Consider the following 18,331-nt stretch of genomic DNA (forward strand, 5'->3'; position numbering starts at 1 on the left):
TTTCGTTATCTGAACTCTGAAATTAAACAATTCCAATTTGGCACAAACAAATGTTCATGTTAGTCCGAGAATATCATTCTGGGGCGATTTCAGCGCAACAAATCAAAGAGCAAAAATCAGGAGAGATACAAACTTGCGGTACCGAGCGAGAACCTTCTAACGGCCAGAAATAGCGGTTACAGTTTTAAGGTTGTTTGTTAGTTATTAGTTATTATTAATATTAATACTAAATTAATACCATAGTATTTGTGTCCCAAAAAGATGCCAAGTGTGGAACCAAAAATAGTAACGTTGGAGAAAGAGAACATAGTTAAAAAGAGGAAAAGGTTGAAAAGGGTGAAAAGAAGGGGTTTGTGCATATTAACGTTGGGAGTGGGAGTGGGAGTGGTGTGGAGTTTTATTCCGATATTACTCCGGCGACGGTTTGATTATCTCGCGCGCTCCCGTTGCTTCTCGTTTCCCTGAATACCTTCAGTGTTCAGGGTACATATACAAAGCCTTCTCTTTCTACAATCATTTTAAATTTTGCTTCTTAGCATTTGAAATATACATCATGTCATTCATACGATAATCTTCTGCGATAGTGTCTCGAACAAAATTATCTTCAGAGGAGAAAACATGTGAAACCCAAAATAATAAGTCATGTCATTCATACAATAATTTTTCAGGATACTTTCTACAACATTGTGTTATCATTCTGTCTTAATTTCTTTCAATTATGTTTGTTATCTTATCTCACACTTTGTTGTCTTTACAAACTAATTAATTATACAAGGTGCGTTGCCATGCACGTCATTTGGAAATTATTAAGGGATGCGCCTTTTAGATATTGTCATGATTGTGAGATGTGATTGTTGTTGACAGTTTGTGTTTCATGATTTTGTTTTGTATGTTTAGATGTGTGTAGAAAGAAAACGTAATATATTCAACATATTATGAAATATGGTTTCTCTGTATTTCATTTATGACATATGAGATATACAGTTGCACATTTTCATTTGAACCTTCTTGTTTACATTTTTTCTGGATGGGAAATTTACAGGTCATTAGGGATTCAAGAAAAAAAATGTGCAGAGTTAGCCTGTTTTTCCATTAATTTGGTATCCAGAGTTTAAGCGATGAGTCCAGCATTTGAAAATGTACCCCTTTGAAGCCAATACACAGTAAGAAATTTGACTTCATTTTCCCCTTTGCTTAATTTAGTTTGTTGTTGATGTTGTTGTGAGATAAAAAGGGACAGGTTTTCTAGTATATTTAAAAGATGTAATTGTTCGAGCGGGTTATCATCAACTGAAGCATAGATCATTCTTTGCCAAAATTATTATTATATGGTCTTGATTTCTAGTTCTATCTATCAATGCACGTCCAAGTTTCTCTCTTACTGTAGCCATCTCAAAAATATTGAAATTTAAGAATTGTTTGCACCTAATCTGTGGGACGATCATTAGTGAACCAGAATGACCATATTCATGCACCAAATTTGCGTTGCATGACAAGAATTTTGTTTGCCTTACGTATGTGATTGTTTAGTTTAGTTTAATTTTGATACATTGTCCGTGAGAGTACAGTTGATCGGTTAGAACGCATTTTAACTATGACCTTTAAAGTAACAATTACACAATTTTATAATGTTATCATACATAATAATCATTGATTGTATGTTAATATAAAACTTTTACACTATTTTATGTCCTCATACTTTTGTTCAAATTTGATTGTAGTTTCAAATCTATTAGAATGAGAGAAGAGAGAAAAAAATTGAGATTGAAAAACTATTACTATTGATCAACTCAACTAACAACAAAGTACAAAGGTGATTATATAGTTGGATAACAACCAACTATCATAACTGACAACTAACTAGAGTTACAAAGCTAATCAGAACTAACAGACTAAACAACTAACAAAAACTAACTATCACAAAGTTGTCAGCACTAACAAACTAAACAACTAACTATAACCAACTAACTACTAACTAGAGAAGTTAGAATAATAGTCAAACAAACAAAAAGTACTCACCAAGTAATGAATACTCTTATAAAAGGGGTTGGGAAAAAGTCTTTCAACTACTCTAAGTTTGGACCTGTACAAAAGAAACGAAGAACGAGATAAAACCTTGGTTAAGATATCAACTAGTTGATCAATTGTAGGAACATGAACAACATTATGTTATTTAGTTAGAACTTTTTCTCTGACAAAAAATAAATCCAACTCCATGTGCTTGGTTCTAGAGTGAAGAACAAGATTATGAGCCAAAGAGGCCGTGCTGGTATTGTCACACATAATAAGAGGAGTGGTATGAGCAACTTGAAGTTCAAAAAGAAGAGATTGAATCCAAGTCACACTTTTGTACTCAGCCTCAGTGTTGAATCTTTGAATCTTGCCACAACTGATTGCTTTGTAGACCACTAAGAGATGAGATTAGGGCTAAGAAATATAGCAGCACCAGAAGTTGACTTTCTATCATTAGGGTCAAAAGCCCAATCAACATCACAATATGCATGAAGAGAGAAAGGATGGTGAAGAGAGGCAGCTTGAAAAATGTAATCCCTAAGAGACAGTACCCTTAAGATACCTCAAAATTCTCTTTATAGCTTGCCAATGCTATTCATAAGGCTTAGACATGAATTGACACACCTTATTGACAAAAACTTTAATTTCTGGTCTTGTTATGGAAGCATTCTGCACAAGGCCCCAACTATAGACCTATACTAGGAAGGATTAGTAAAATCTTTAGAGCCAAGCTTAGCCAATTTGCACCCTCTAACCATAGGAGAAAAGATAGGATTAGCCTCATCCATATTATTCTTAGTCAAGAGATCTCTAATGTACTTAGACTAATTGAGAATGAGTGATCCATCTTTGGTTTTTTGAATTTTAATTCCCAAGAAATAATCTAAGTCACCCAGATCTTTGAGAGAAAACACAAAATTCAATTGAGATACAAGGGAGTGAATCAAGTTGATGTTGTTACCAGTAACAATAATGTCATCTTCATAGACCAAGATGTAGATAACAAACCCTTTTTCATAATATATAAAGGGTGATGGATCACATTCGCTAGAAGAAAATTTGAAGCTAATAAAAGTAGCCTTGAGTTTATTAAACCAGGCTCTGGGTGCATGCTTTAGGCCATAGATGGCTTTGTGTAATCTGCACGCTTGATGTTTGTTTGAGGAAACAAACCCAAGAGGTTGAGACATATACACTTCTTCTTCAAGGATACCATAGAGAAAGACATTGTTGACATCTAATTGTTGAAGAGACCATTTGTGAGAAATGGCAAGAGAGAGAATGAGTCTAATAGCTACAAGTTTGATTATAGGAGAAAATGTGTTTTTGTAATCAAATCCTAACTGCTGATGGAACCCTTTTGCAACAAGCCTAGATTTGTGCTTATTGACAGAGCCATTTGGATTTTCTTTCACCCTAAAAACCCACTTGCAACCAATAACAGTTCTGGATGATGGAAGATCAACTAAAGTCCACGTTCCATTTTTAATGAGAGAATCATATTCTACATGCATAGTTGTCTACCAAGAAGGATTTGCCAAGGAAACTTTGGTAGATTTTGGCTCAAGATGAGCAATGAGAAAGGTAGGATTTATTATAGGTTTAACAATCCCAAATTTAGCACGAGTGCACATTGGGTGAGTATTGAAAGGTATTTTTGAAGCAAGGCCAGTGGAAGAAGGCATAACAGGAGAATCCTGATTGATATTTGAATAACTCCTTTGAGTAGAACTTGCTCAGAATCTTGTGATTTAACAAGACAAAAAATGAGTGAAATTAAAAAAAAATCATTGTCTTTGTAGAATTAACTAACACTTATAAGATTTTTAGTAATGGAAGGAACAAACAATAAGTTATTTAGGACAAAGGAAAGTTTAGGATTAATAGGTGAAGAAAAGGTTGAAAAACCTAAGGAATTGATGTTTAGGACTTGGCCATTTCCAATAGTAATTTGATTAGGCCCCTCAAAAGGAATCACTTGATGTGTATTCTATGACATACTAATCACATGGTGAGAAGCACCAAAATCAAGATACCAATTTTGAGAAGGAACAACAAAATAACTGGTAAGAAAAACTTAAGGATTAGTTTGCTATTGAGAAACTTGGTGATTGGTCTGTGGAGGTGGTTGAATATAAGCAAACTGAGGTTAAACAACAACAATATATGGCTGAGAATTTCCATGTGACGATTGAATGATGTACTAAATAAGTTAGGCAAAGCAAAGGTCCATTGAACTGATGGTGTGGAAGCAGTTTGAGCAGAAGCAAGAACAAGTGAAGTTGGTAGAGGAAGAGTAAGAACATAATTCTATTCTAATATGTGATAACAGAATGATGCACCATGTCCAAAATTAAAACAGATTTGACACTGCACATTGACAAATCTACCTTGATCAACACCTTTACGATCGGAGTTTCGACCACCATGATTGATCCGCCCAAAATATCAACCACCACGACCATTAAAAAAATGGTTTCCACTGTAATCAATAGAGGAATTGTCACTAGAGGAGGATTGAGTAGTTAGATTGACTTGACCCTAAGAATTAGGGTTCGTAGTAGGTGTAGAATTGGGATCAGAAGCATTCTACAAAGAGGAATTACCAGAGATACCTTTAGTGAGATTAACTAAACCTAAGACTCTTTTCCTTGATCTTTCGATGCGCATTTCATGCTCTAATAGAATTGTCCCAACTTCATCAATCGAAAGAGGATTAAATCAAGTTGATAACCGAAATAGAAAAGTTATACTCATTAGGAAGGCCATCAAGAATTAGATTTAGATGTTCAGATGATAACATTGATTTACCAATAGGGGTGAGCTCATTAACAAGACTCTGAACATAAAGGAGATAATTCATAATGGAGTGATTATCAAGAGAGAGAGAGATCAAAGTTCATTGCGAAGTTGTTGAACACAAGCTCGAGTAAGTGGCTGAATCCTGTCCCATAGCTGCCATGAGGATTTACAACTAATCACCCGTGAAAGCATGTCACCACAAATAGTAGACTAAAGCCATGCAAGAAGGAATTGTTCTTGTTCTTCCCAAGCATGAAACACATCAGTGACAGTATCGGAATCACGATCTTCAAGCAACACATATTTTTACGGAATGATCAGATTAACAAGATAATGTTGAAGACAATGACTCTTGAACATAGTTTCCACTTGTTGGAGCCAAAGAAAATAGTCCTTCTTGTGCAATTTATGAGAAATTGAGTGCACAAATGATTTTGAAGCACTCGAAGCACTTGCCGGCAAAGGAGAATTTGGAACAAATGTGAAAGCCATGAAAGAAAGCTAGGGTTCAACCTAAGCTCCTAATACCATATTAGAATAAGAGAAAAGAGAGAGAGGAGAATTGAGATTGAGAAACGGTTATTATTCAACCCAACTAACAATAAATTACAAAGGTGATTATATAGTTGGATAAAAACCAACTATCATAACTCTCAACTAACTAGAGTTAGTTGGTACAACTATCACAAAGCTGCTAGCACTAAAAAACTACACAACTAACAATAACTAACTAATTGTTACAAAGTTGTCAACACTAACAAATTAAACACAGCTAATTATAACTAACTAACTATTAACTAAAGAAGTTAGAATTACAGCCAAACAAAAAGATACACATCGAGTAATGAACACTCTTATAAAATCAATCATTTTAATCCTTATATACTATATTTTAAAAAATAGGTGGATTGAATTTTTGTGCACTCTGAAGAACCAAACAAGGACTAAATTCACATATATATTTTTTAATGTAAAAGAATCAAATTGATTGATTTAAAACTATAAGGACTGAAACCAAATTTGACTGAAAGTTTAAGTACGGAAAACATATTTTATCCTTCAAGATATTACAAATGAAAATGAAAATTGAATGTAGCAATACACATAATCCTTGTTTAGAATAATCTTGTTTTGCTTCCATTATTTTAAGTATTCCTTATCATGAGGAAATACTAATAGGGCAGGTTTAACTTTGTATACTAATAATAATTGTGATGAATTTACCTGCAGATCCCATCGCCTTCAGAAAACAATACTTTGAGGGGATTTGGTGGAGGAAGAGATCAAGTGTCCTCTTGGAATGCCCTGCTGCCATTCTCATAATAATAATAATAATAATCTGAATGAGATTGTTAAAAAATGGCTGTGACCATTGACCGACATCATGGATTGAAGCCATTTAGCCGATCCCAGAGGTGCAAGCTCCAATCCTACGGTCACCTTGATCCCAACATCATTGAACTTAACCAAACTGGTGGTGGTGCTGCTGCTCTTTCTTCTTCTCAACACTCCTTCGGATTAGCATCACTTCAAGCCGAAAACATTCACCGCAGTTTCTCCACTCCATGCCTCCCCCTAACCACACTGCTAGGAGGGGAAGCAGACCTCACTTCTTCTTCTTCTCATCCAAGGGTTGAGATTGTTCTTGGAAGTGGAGCTCCTCCAGTGAATGCTCTAGTTGTTGAGGTTGCCATAGCCATGGCCTCAGGTGTTCATCCTATACCCCTCCCTAGTGGCCTAGGTGGTGCCTATGTTTTCCGCAACCAAAACGGCAACAACATTGCCGTAGCAAAGCCAGTGGATGAAGAGCCTTTAGCCTTGAACAACCCAAAGGGCTTAGGGGGTCAAATGCTGGGCCAGCCCGGCCTGAAGAAATCGATTCGAATCGGCGAAACTGGTATCCGAGAGTTAGCCGCTTATCTTCTTGACCATGGAGGCCTTGCTGGTGTGCCTCCTACTGTTTTAGTCAAATTCTCTCATGCTGCATTCTTCGGTGCAGCTTCTTCTTGTTCTTCTTCTCACACGCCTAAAATTGCCTCACTCCAACGCTTTGTTAGTCATGGTTTTGATGCAGGAGAATTAGGCCCTTCTTTCTTCCCAGTTTCTTCTGTACACCAAATTGGGATCCTAGACATTAGGATTATGAACCTTGATAGACATGCTGGGAATATGCTTGTGATGAAACATGACCACAACAACAGTGGCTATGTTGATGGTGTTGCTGATCTTGTTCCCATTGATCACGGTTTTTGCCTACCTGAGTGGCTTGATGATCCTTATTTCGAGTGGCTGCACTGGCCACAAGCCTCTATTCCTTTCTCTGAGTATGAAATTGACTACATTTCCAAGCTTGATCCTTTTAGGGATGCTGAGGCTTTGAGAAACGAGCTTCCTTCGTCGTTGAGGGAGTCATCCATTCGCGTTCTTATTGTTTGCACCATCTTGTTGAAGCAAGCTGCCGCTGCTGGCCTTTGTCTTGCTGAAATAGGGCAAATGATGACTAGGAAGTTTTGTGGTGGTGAAGAGTCACGTAGTGAATTGGAAAACATTTGCTTCATGGTCAAGACTAGTGTAGTTCCTCGCGGTGGTGGTGACAACAATGATAACTGCAAAGACGAAGAAACTAATGATGATCAAGTATGTGATGAAGTTGTTGCTGGTGATGGCGGCATTATTTCTTTGGCTGACCTGAACCAAGGTGAATGGGAAGCGTTTTTGGAGGTTTTTAGTGAGCTTTTGCATGGAGTTTTTGAGGCTAAGAGAAGTAGTGCAAAAGCAAAAGTTGGAACATATAATTGAAGTTGCTGAACTTTAGGAAGATAGGTAACCAAAGCAAGAGATAATGAATCACACTCTCGCTTTGTAACTGTACATTAATGCCAATATATATATATATTCTTAGTGTAGTTTTGTATATATATATATATATATATATATATACAAGTCCCATATGAGAAGAATGGAATAGCGATTGGTTGATTAGGTGGTAAAGCCATCCATTCCATTCTGCAACTTTGTTTTTTCTTTTTCCTTGAAACCTTTTACCCTTCTTTGTCAACAAAATAGAGTACCCCTATCTAAGTGGGTTTTCACCTGTGATTATGTAATTACTTTTGTATTTTTTTTTGAATTTTGGTGATTCAAATTGTAATGGGATGCATTGTTTATATTAATTCTTCCCAATATTATGTTGCTTTTATACTACAAGTCCGCAACTTTACATGTTGAAACCGGAAATTAAATATTTATTCAGGATGTATACATCCTTGAGAAAGAGAGACATGAAAAGAAGAGGGAAAATAATAAATGTCATAACTGAAATTTTAAGAAAATAAAAGTAAGAAGTGCGAAAAAAATGAAGTTTGAAATTTTATGTAAGAACGCTACTGTCCAAAATGGCAAAATTAGTATGGCCTACCCACAAAAGATACAGGTTAAGGGATTATTTTCTTTTATCTTTTTTCTTTTTTACTCATTCAAGTGAGTTCATACACTATACAATTTACAAAACACATAAGGGAGAATTTTTTTCCTTCCACGTACTAAAATGGAGTTTATTCAGAACTTTTGCAAACAAAATACATATACACTTGAGGAAAATATGTGATTGATAAAGAAGATCCTATTAAAGATGATCAATCAGGTTTATAGACAAAAATAATCATCAATAAAGTTTATGGATATTTTAAATCAACAATATGCTGATACCCCTCAAAAAAAGAGTTTTTGACCTAAAACATACAAAAAAAATTACATAAATAATAATGTGCTAAAATATTTACCAAAGTGATCATACACAAATCACTATTTCGAGAGAAGTTGGTCATTTTCAAACTGGTTTCTCAATATGCATTCAAATTTTTTTTTGCTTTTAATGTTGAGAAATTAGTTTCCTATGAATCGATTTTATTTTTTTAAATTTTGTTTCTTTATAATTCTATATTTTTCCCTTTTTTCTACATTGGTTTTGAAAACAAAAACATAAGCAGTTGGGTGACACATAGTGGTAGGGGTTCAACTGGGTGCTCTCATTAGTGTTGCAGATTTGGCCGTTATACTAAACACAAAAATATGTAGTTGGGTGACACATAGTGGTAGGGGTTTAGATAAATATTTGAAAGTTATACGAATATCTTCAGTTGGTAGTGGTATTTATAGAATTTGCCGGTTGCATGCAGGTATTCACTATGTAGTCACATGCACTGTAAATGACATTTGAGCATGTCCAACACATGGCCTCGAGATGCGATAAGGGTCAGTGCGTTGAGCAATAATAATAAAAAATAGCTCGAATCGTTCACAAAGACTTTTGTATGTTGTGTGTAAGTGTTCACTATGCGATCACATGCACTGGTAATTGACATGTGAGCCTTACCAGCACATGGCCTCGAACTGCGATAAGGGTCAATGCGTTGAGCATTAATAATTAAAAAACAACTTGAATCATTTGCACAAGCTTTTGCATGTTGTGTGTAGGTGTTCACTTTGCGATCACATGCACTAGTAATTGACATGCGAGCCTTACCAACACATGACCTCGAAATGCGACAAGGGTCAGTGTGTTTAGCAGTAATAATAATAAAAAAGCTTGAATTGTTCGCATAGGCTTTTTGGATTATTTGATGTGAAAACTAAGATATAAATTTGCTACATATATTTTTAATTTATTACAGATAAATTTTATAAATTGCATAACATGGTCACTTAAACATTATTTTAAGGGCTAGAAACATAGTTTTTTTTGCTATTAATTTGATGTCATTCTTGATGAAATTATTACACGATATATTTTTTTTTGGATTCTTTGACATGAAAACCATGAAATAAATTTGCTTTAGATATTTTTAATGTATTGGAGATAAATTTTATAAATTGCATAACATGACCACTTAAACATTATTTTAAGGGTCAAAAACATAGTTTTTTTGCTATTAATTTGAGGTCCTTCTTGATGAAACTGTTACACGATATATATATATATATATATATATATATATATATATATATATATATATATATATATATATTTGGATTCTTTAATATGAAAATTATGAAATAATTTTTTTACAAATATTTTTAATGTATTGGAGATAAATTTTATAAATTACATAACATGACCACTTAAACATAACATAACACGCCCACTTTAACATAATTGTGATAACTACATTAGAAAAGTACTTAGACATAGTTGATCCCATCATCACAACATTTTATACTTTAATAACCAAGACAATGACCAATCTCATAGGATGGACGATGTCGATTACGTTGCAGATTTCTTCTCTCATGTATCACTGGTTCTCCCTCATGATGATGATGTTGTTGTTATGTTTCATGGTTTTCACTATAGGTTGCTACAGTTGAAAAACTTTGTCCTTGCTCTCCAAAAAACATGGTGCATTGAACTATTGTAAAGAAGCTAAATATGATGCCATAGAATTTGGTGTATTTAAATCGACACCAAATAAATTGATCATCCATTCAGGGTTAGTTGTATTGACTGACTCGCGAGTCTGACTGAAAGTTTGATGAACATGTGATGGAGTACAAAACATTGTCTGAGGACATGGAATTGAGAAATGTGTTTCTTCAATGCTTGTCCCTGCAACATTATGGGTAATTGTTGTGCATGGATAAATTTAGTTGTTGTGCAACAGATAAGAACAAAATAATGTTTTACCTATACCATTCCATATACTTCGGTGTATGTGTCATTGATCCTTCAACCCATTATCTAGTTAAAACATCATTGCGTTTGTTTTTCTGGATATTAATCTACCCCGCATGATATTCCATCCTGTTACTGTAATGATTACCTATACTATTCCATCATGTAGTTTCTAATCTATCACCACTCCATCTAAAATGTAAATTAAACAAAACCACTATTCATTATAATGCGCGTCATTCAAATTAAAAATTTTGATTTCATTATTTGTTATAACCTTTTAGTGAACAAATAAGTTGTTTCAGGCCGTGAGACTCTTGGTGTAATAAAAGTCATGCTGTACCAACCCTATGACTGTAATAGTATGACACAACTACCCATAACTCTATTAACCTCCGATGATGTCCAACATAGTTCTTTGTACATATTTGCTAAATAAGAAAAACCTCAACTATATTTTTTTATGTTGTTGAAATCATATAATAGGTTCAAATATATTAGATGAACTCTATTTCTAGATTTATCAGGTATTAAAGCATCACCAATCATGTACATTATGTAAGCTCTACACCTGCATTGTAGTTGATGTATTGTTGGTTCTTCAGGTAATGGTGCGCACAAGATGCTAAACAACTATGTTAGCTTCAGTGAAGCTCCTTTACGTGCATTATCTTGAGAGACTTTGCTTAGTAACTCATCGCATATCTCATCCCAATGTAGGAAGCTAGTTCCTGTCACATCTCGACCATCGACCCTAATGCCTAGATGCAGTGGAACATCTTTGAGTGTGATGGTGCACTCACCCCATGGGAGGTGAAAGGTGTGTGTTTTAGGCCTCCATCATTCAACCAATACAGTGAACAATGCAGGATCAATTCTGCATTGTTTGATTAGGGCAATATGTTGGAACCCGGTAGATGATGATAATGGTACAATTTGTGGTTGTGGTTTAGGTATTGCATGGTAATATAAAGTGATTAAGTTGTTAATTGTGGCATGTGAATGGTGAACCTATTGATGATGCAATAGAGGTATAAGAGCCATGACAACGAGGTTTAATGGTAAAACATGTACAAATGATATAAAATTTGAAGTTGGGCGATGAAAATATGGTATTGACATGCAACTCCTATCAATTTATAATATAAACTGCATTGAGATTCCAAAGCACACTTACACTTTGTCTCATTGTAAGGCCTCAAGATTCGAAAACACGTTAACACAACTATCTTAGTGTCATGCATCGAGATTCCAAATCACGTGAACCATGGACCCGTGATTGATTGAATATATAAAGGCAAAGAGAGCAAGCAATCAAAATGAGTTCAGAGCCAATTTGTGCGTACGCATATATCAATGGTGAGATCATCCACAGTTCAAGTGCAAATGTAGTTTTCAAAAATGACAAGGCAAAATCAATATTGTTGAATCCAACAATGACGTTGCGAAACATAATCACCATAATACAGTCATCAATTAGAGATGATGATGTTACGCCTATAATTACTGCACTTTGATATCGTTGTCTTGTATACCAATTCAATGGTTGTGTTGAGTATAAGGCAATTCAAATTATTGATGAAAAAGACGTTTAGTGCATGTTTGATACATTTGCAAATATGACAAGTGTAATATATATGGAACTTAAAGTTGATGTTCATAATTCATCATCACCTTCTCAAGTTAATGACCTAAGCTAGGCGGAGATGGAGCAAAAGCTAGACAATTCCCTGAGATTAGAATGAATAACTTAGCATATTTTATTGTTGTATTACTTTTAATTATTTGTTAGTCTTTATTATGCATTTGTCGTTGTTTCATGTTTTTCAGTTGTTATTTTCAATTTACTTTAATAATATGATCCTAAATGCTTCAAAATCACATTAATGCATATTTCAATAATCCGCGTGGGCTCGATGAGCGATGTGGAACAATGCAGTCTAGCGTCATGATACAACAGACAGACTGTTGTTTGTGATGTGCGCAGCTGCACACTGTTCACTCACATGCACTAACAACCGCATTAATGAAGATCTCAATAATTAGCGTGGGCTAAGTGAGTGATGTGGAACTGTGTGGTCAATAATCATGATGCAAAGAACATCCTGTTGTCTTGGATGTGCACAACTGCACACTGTTCACTTTTATGCACTGACAACTACATTTAAGAGTCATGACACAATGGACATGCTGTGATGTACACAGCTACACACTATTCACTCACATGCATTGACAATTACATTAATGTAAATCTTAATAATCCGCGTGAGCTTGGTGAGCGATGCAAAATAGTGCGGTCAACAGTCATGATGCAACGAACATACTGTTGTCTTTGATGTGTGCAGTTGCATACTGTTCACTCAGCTGCACACCTAACTCTCATACCAAACTTTCTCACCCTATATATAATCCCACCATTTCACAATTTATCACATACAACAACATCTTTACAAAAATAACCTTTATTTCTAACTCTCACAGCCTTCCTGCTCACGTTCCCTTAAAAACCACCCATGGCTCCATGTAAAGAAATATCGGTTGTCATTCACCACCATGGTTAGTTTGTAGATGACTCAGTTTACGGATCGACGTACTCATGTGCAACCCCAATATTTCTATACATGAGTAGGTATATTATGTTAACATAATTGATTCAAAAAATTAACCAATGTCTCCCTACTCGGGCAATTGAAACAATTGTGCTACCGAGTTGTATGTTGTTATTGAGCTTATTCCTTAACCACAACCATCGTGTTCACAACCACAACTACTATCTCCATAACCATCGTCTCCATAACCATTATCATACCAATGTCACCTCCATTTCAATATCACCAACCTAAGTGTCTAGTGGAGTTGAACCTCGACCACATACTATAATACATTGATCACCACCATTTCGTTTAGCAACAAGACCATGTACAACCACCAACTGGTGCACTCGAGGTTGACATAACCTTCGATGAAAAAGCACAATGTATTCGTGCAGTTAAAGAATACAATATCAAAAATTATTTTGACTGTAAAACGATATATTCTGACCAAAGAAGGCTAAACTTTATGTGTGAATCACATGAAAATAGTTGTACATGGAGTTTAGGCGCATGAAATTCAAAGACACATTAGAAATGAATGATCAAGACGATCAGAGGTCAGCACACTTGTCTCACGCCAATGCTTAAACATGATCATAGGCAACTTGACAAACACATGTCATCCCACCCATTGTCAAAATGAACCCAACAGTCTCCATCACAACAACGTTGATTGTAGAGATCAAAACGTTCATGAAATATACTCCATCCTACAAAAAGACATGGTTAGCAAAGCAAAGAGCATTAGTGATGATTCATGGAAATGGGAAAGAATCATATGTCAAAGCTGCCAAAAGTTGTGGGAGCTTTGCAATCTTGTGTTCCCGGGATTGCGGTTGCTGCTCAAACATAATCTGTGTTTGAAGAGGGAGAAATGGTATCTGACAAAAAGTGCTTAAACATGTCTTTCGGTCATTCGGTCCATGCATTAATGGATTTGCATATTGCAAACCCATCCAACAAGTAGATGTTCTTTACGAGAATTATATTGACACATTATTGATAGCTACAACACAAGACGATGGTAATCATATCTTCTCAATTGCCTACACCATTGTAGAAGGGGAGACAACTTCAGCGTAAGGGTTCTTCCTAAAGAATCTAAGAAGGCATGTTAATTCGCAAAGTAACATTTCTCTAATTTCAGATAGGCATCCCTCGATTATAAGTGCCTACAACAACCCAAGTAACTTATGGGTTGGAGACACATCCCATTTGTTCTACTTGTGCCACATTACACAAAATTTCCTTCGCGGTAACTCGAATGGCAAACATTCGAAGAAACCACTCATGTATGCTGGTGAGAATCTTTAATATTTTATTTTTTCATCAAACTATATTTTAATTCAAATTTCATAATGTATTAAATTGATTGAATATTTACAGGTTACACATACACGAAGAAGATGCACTAGCGACATCTTAGAGATATCCATGTGAATAAGCCAAGTGCAACTGAATGGCTTAATCAGTTGCCAAAGAACATTGAGTACAATACTTCGATGAGGGGAAACGTTGGGGACATATGACTACAAATTTGTCTGAGTTGGTCAATTCCATGTTCAAAGGCATAAAATATTTGCTAGTGTCATTGTTGGTTGAGAAGACGTACTTCAAGACCACAAAACTTTTTGCAATTAGAGACCGACAAACCCAAACAATGATCAAGTTTGGCTCGTATTATTTTGAAGTTGTCTCTAAGGCCATGAATAGCGGTCAACAGGAAACAAATACGCATATTGTTAACAAATTCAACAGACACAACCACACATTTATTGTAATAGAGACCCAAACTCTACTTGAAAGACCAAGACCACCTGGAAGGTTTAGGGTCATGTTACAATTCCAAAATTTTGATTGTAGTGAATATCAGGCTAAACACTTGCCGTGTTCTCACTTAATGACCGCATGTAAATCTGTCAATGTTGATCTCATGAATTATGTGTTGCTGCTATTTACTTTACAGAACATATTGTACGTTTACAACAACTCCTTTGATTTATTGCCACACAAATCAATGTGACAAAAGAATATGAAAGAGATCATTGGGATCTTGATCCAAGGAGAAGGAGGAGTGCAAAGGGTTGTCCGATTTCTAATCACATTCCCATTGAAATGGATGAAAAAATTGAATATGGTATCAGAAAAAATCTAAAATCTGTCGGCAATAGGCCATAACAGAAAAATTATTCCAACATACCTTCATGCTTTACCTTATGTATTATTGTTCATGTATTTTATTTATGATATAATGTATTTTAGCATAAATAAATTATTAAACCAAAAATATTATCAATTTTTTAAAGATTAAATAATATAAATAAAAAAATTATATTTAATAAAATAATTTTTTAAAATTTAATTTTTTAAAAAAAATATTTTAAAAAAAACCACCAGTTGGGAAGTCGGTTGGTCAAATCCAACTTCTTAACTTCAAACTTTTTTTAAAAAAAATTAAGTTTTTTTTTAAAAATAAAAAACGGGTTGAAAAGTCGTTCGCCAACCTCAACTTCTCAACTAAATAAAAAATAGGTGTACTTCAGGAATTATTTTCAAAAGTGGTGTAGAATGAGAATATTTAGGAGAAAGTGTGTATATTGCTAAAAAAATCCTGAATAATTCATTTTGTTCTTACATGAAAGGTTAAGTCTCCTTTTTACTTTCTATATTTATTGGGATATATGAGAATTAAATTTTAAATTGCTGTTGAGTTCGCAAATATTGTCACTTGTTTGCAGCTATTGTGGTCGCTCCGCGTGAAATAATTTTATGTTTGCACCAAATACTAAAAAAATTATAATTCTTTATATATATATATATCACTTACAAAGTTGTGCAAACTTTTATAATTATGATTTATGTAGTTAAACCTTTTTTTGTAAGAGAAATGTAGTTAAACCTTACTATGCCTAACTATATGTAGTAAGATGCAATAATATAAATTAATATAATTAAACCTATGTATATCAAAGGAGCTTTTACCGAAAATTAGATGGAGTCCTTAAATATGCAGTTCCAAAAATAGTTTGAATTCCAATAGCAACATAATATCCAAAAGTGTTAAGAGATAAAAATTATTTTCCTATAATTATCAGTAAGTTAGCTTTCTCTAGAAAAAAAAGACATAATATTTAGTTGTTATTGTAAATAACTAGCAAATACATAAATAGTCAAAGATGATAGAAATATAACTTACACTTTTACTTGCTACCACAGTGTTGAATGACCTGAAATCATAACCTCTATTTTCACTTTGACTATCATCTTGTGTAGCTCCTTGTCCAAACACATCGATCACTTCATTATTGATAATAAGGATCTTGGTATGAGGGAGCTTGGCCACTTGCATATTGATTGCAATGTAGTGAAATTTGGATACTTATAATAGGCTGGATATGAGAGTTGACTAATTTGCAATACTAAAGTCATTAAAACATGATAGATTTAATTATAATTTTGATGTTTTAATTTATTTTATAGATTCAATTTCATCATTTTATTTTTAAAAATTTCAATTTCATCTTTTAAATTTTTAAATTGATTCATGTGATCTTTTAGTCTAATTGAATTGACTTCGTTAGAGAATGCGTGCATCATATTGACGTCATCAGACTTTGTATAGGATTAAAACTGCCATTGCACTAAGTGATTTGCCGAAAGCTACAGTTAAAAATCTGCCACTATAATAATTTCAAAATTTATAATTTTAAATATTTTTTGAATAAAAAATATAATAGAATTATAATAATGTTATAATTTTACTTGTATAATATTTATATTGTTATTACTTTTATTATTGTCTCATATTAAATTAATATTAACAAATACTAATAAATATTAATATCTTACTTCAATATATTTTTTAAATCAATAATTTAATTTTTTTAATTTTAATAAAATTAAAATAATATATAATTTAATATCATATAAAAATTGTTTAAATGTAAAAAAAAACTAAATTCCTATTAATATTTTATTTTAATATTAATATTAGTATATTTATAATAAATTAATATTAATAAATCATAATAATTATTGGTATATTATATTAATATATTAATAAAGCACAACACACATATCCTAACACCATTAGTTCATTTTAGACATAAAAATAAAATTAAATTCATTTTAAAAATTAAAAAATCAAATAAAATCTTTTAAAAATAATAAGACAAAATTAAATCTAATAAATAGATTAAATGTCCAAAGTAAATCAGCTACACATGTAGACCAATATACATGTGCATTGACTAACTTATTTCCACTGGCTTTTGATCAATTGCTTTCAAAGTTGCTTCATTACACGTAAGTACTTGAATTAAATGATCTTTATGGCGGTTGTTGTCACATGTGTAAGCGTGAAAAAGATAGGAGAGAGAAAATATTTTAAAAATACAAAATAATTATCGTTATTTGGTGGATTAAATAATTTTTTACCAAATGAATTATGGATGAATTAGATTTTTTAAAATATTTTTTGATGGATCAAAATAGATTAATAAATTATTTTTATTTGATTCATCATAATCTGAATGGAAATTTATTCAATCTATTCATTTTGCCACGAAGCACACCCATAGTTATTTGTAGTTGTAAAAGAGTTATTATATATATTCTGTCTAGACTCAAATATAATAAAAAATATTTTTTTTAAAATATAAGAAAATTTCAATTAACTTTATCTTTGTTGGAAATAATCCAAGTTCAGCATCGTCTAAAAGTAATCCCACATTAGAATATATAAGTGAGGGGCAACTTTTACCCTTTGAGTTAGGTCCAAATTTTTTCTTAATATAAGAGTCTATCCTAGATTTACTGAAAAGGACCACGCACCAAGCCCAAAAAGTATTGGGTGAGAGGGGTGAATTAAAAAAAAACCTAAGTCCCACATTGGAAGCTTTGACCTGGGACCTCGTTCTTGCTTCTGTTGCGACGAACATTCACCATTTGTTGTTTACGCACCAAACCCAATAAGTGATGGGCGTGAAGGGGTGTATTGGAAAATGCCCAAGTCCCACATCGGCTGTCTCAATCCTTAGCGTGCAACTTATATATCTGTTGGATAATTTTACTTAATGATAATTGGTTTTAAGATGAAATCTAACAGTTAACAAAAATAATTATCCTATTAAATTTATGAATTACTTAGATTATTATTTTAAATTTATTCTTTTATTTTATCTTTATCTTTACTTACTTTTATTTTCTTTATGTTTGGAGAGAAAATAATTAAGTAAAGATATATAAGAAA

General features: G+C 33.4%; 1 protein-coding gene across 1 annotated transcript; it reads left to right on the plus strand.

Moving 5' to 3' along the window:
• The first annotated feature begins 343 nt into the window (after positions 1-343).
• On the plus strand, positions 344-8,014 carry LOC114405504 (phosphatidylinositol 4-kinase gamma 1-like). Its single transcript, XM_028368001.1, has 3 exons — positions 344-483; positions 1,043-1,163; positions 6,046-8,014. The coding sequence occupies exon 3, from the start codon at positions 6,175-6,177 to the stop codon at positions 7,612-7,614; it is 1,440 nt and encodes a 479-aa protein (XP_028223802.1). The 5' UTR covers positions 344-483; positions 1,043-1,163; positions 6,046-6,174; the 3' UTR covers positions 7,615-8,014.
• The last annotated feature ends 10,317 nt before the right edge of the window (positions 8,015-18,331 follow it).

This window comes from Glycine soja, chromosome 3 (genome assembly GCF_004193775.1).
Source record: "Glycine soja cultivar W05 chromosome 3, ASM419377v2, whole genome shotgun sequence".
NCBI lineage: Eukaryota > Viridiplantae > Streptophyta > Magnoliopsida > Fabales > Fabaceae > Glycine > Glycine soja.

Coding starts and splice junctions, on each gene's coding strand:
- LOC114405504 (XM_028368001.1), top strand. CDS start 6,175: ATGGCTGTGACCATTGACCGACATCATGGATTGAAGCCATTTAGCCGA.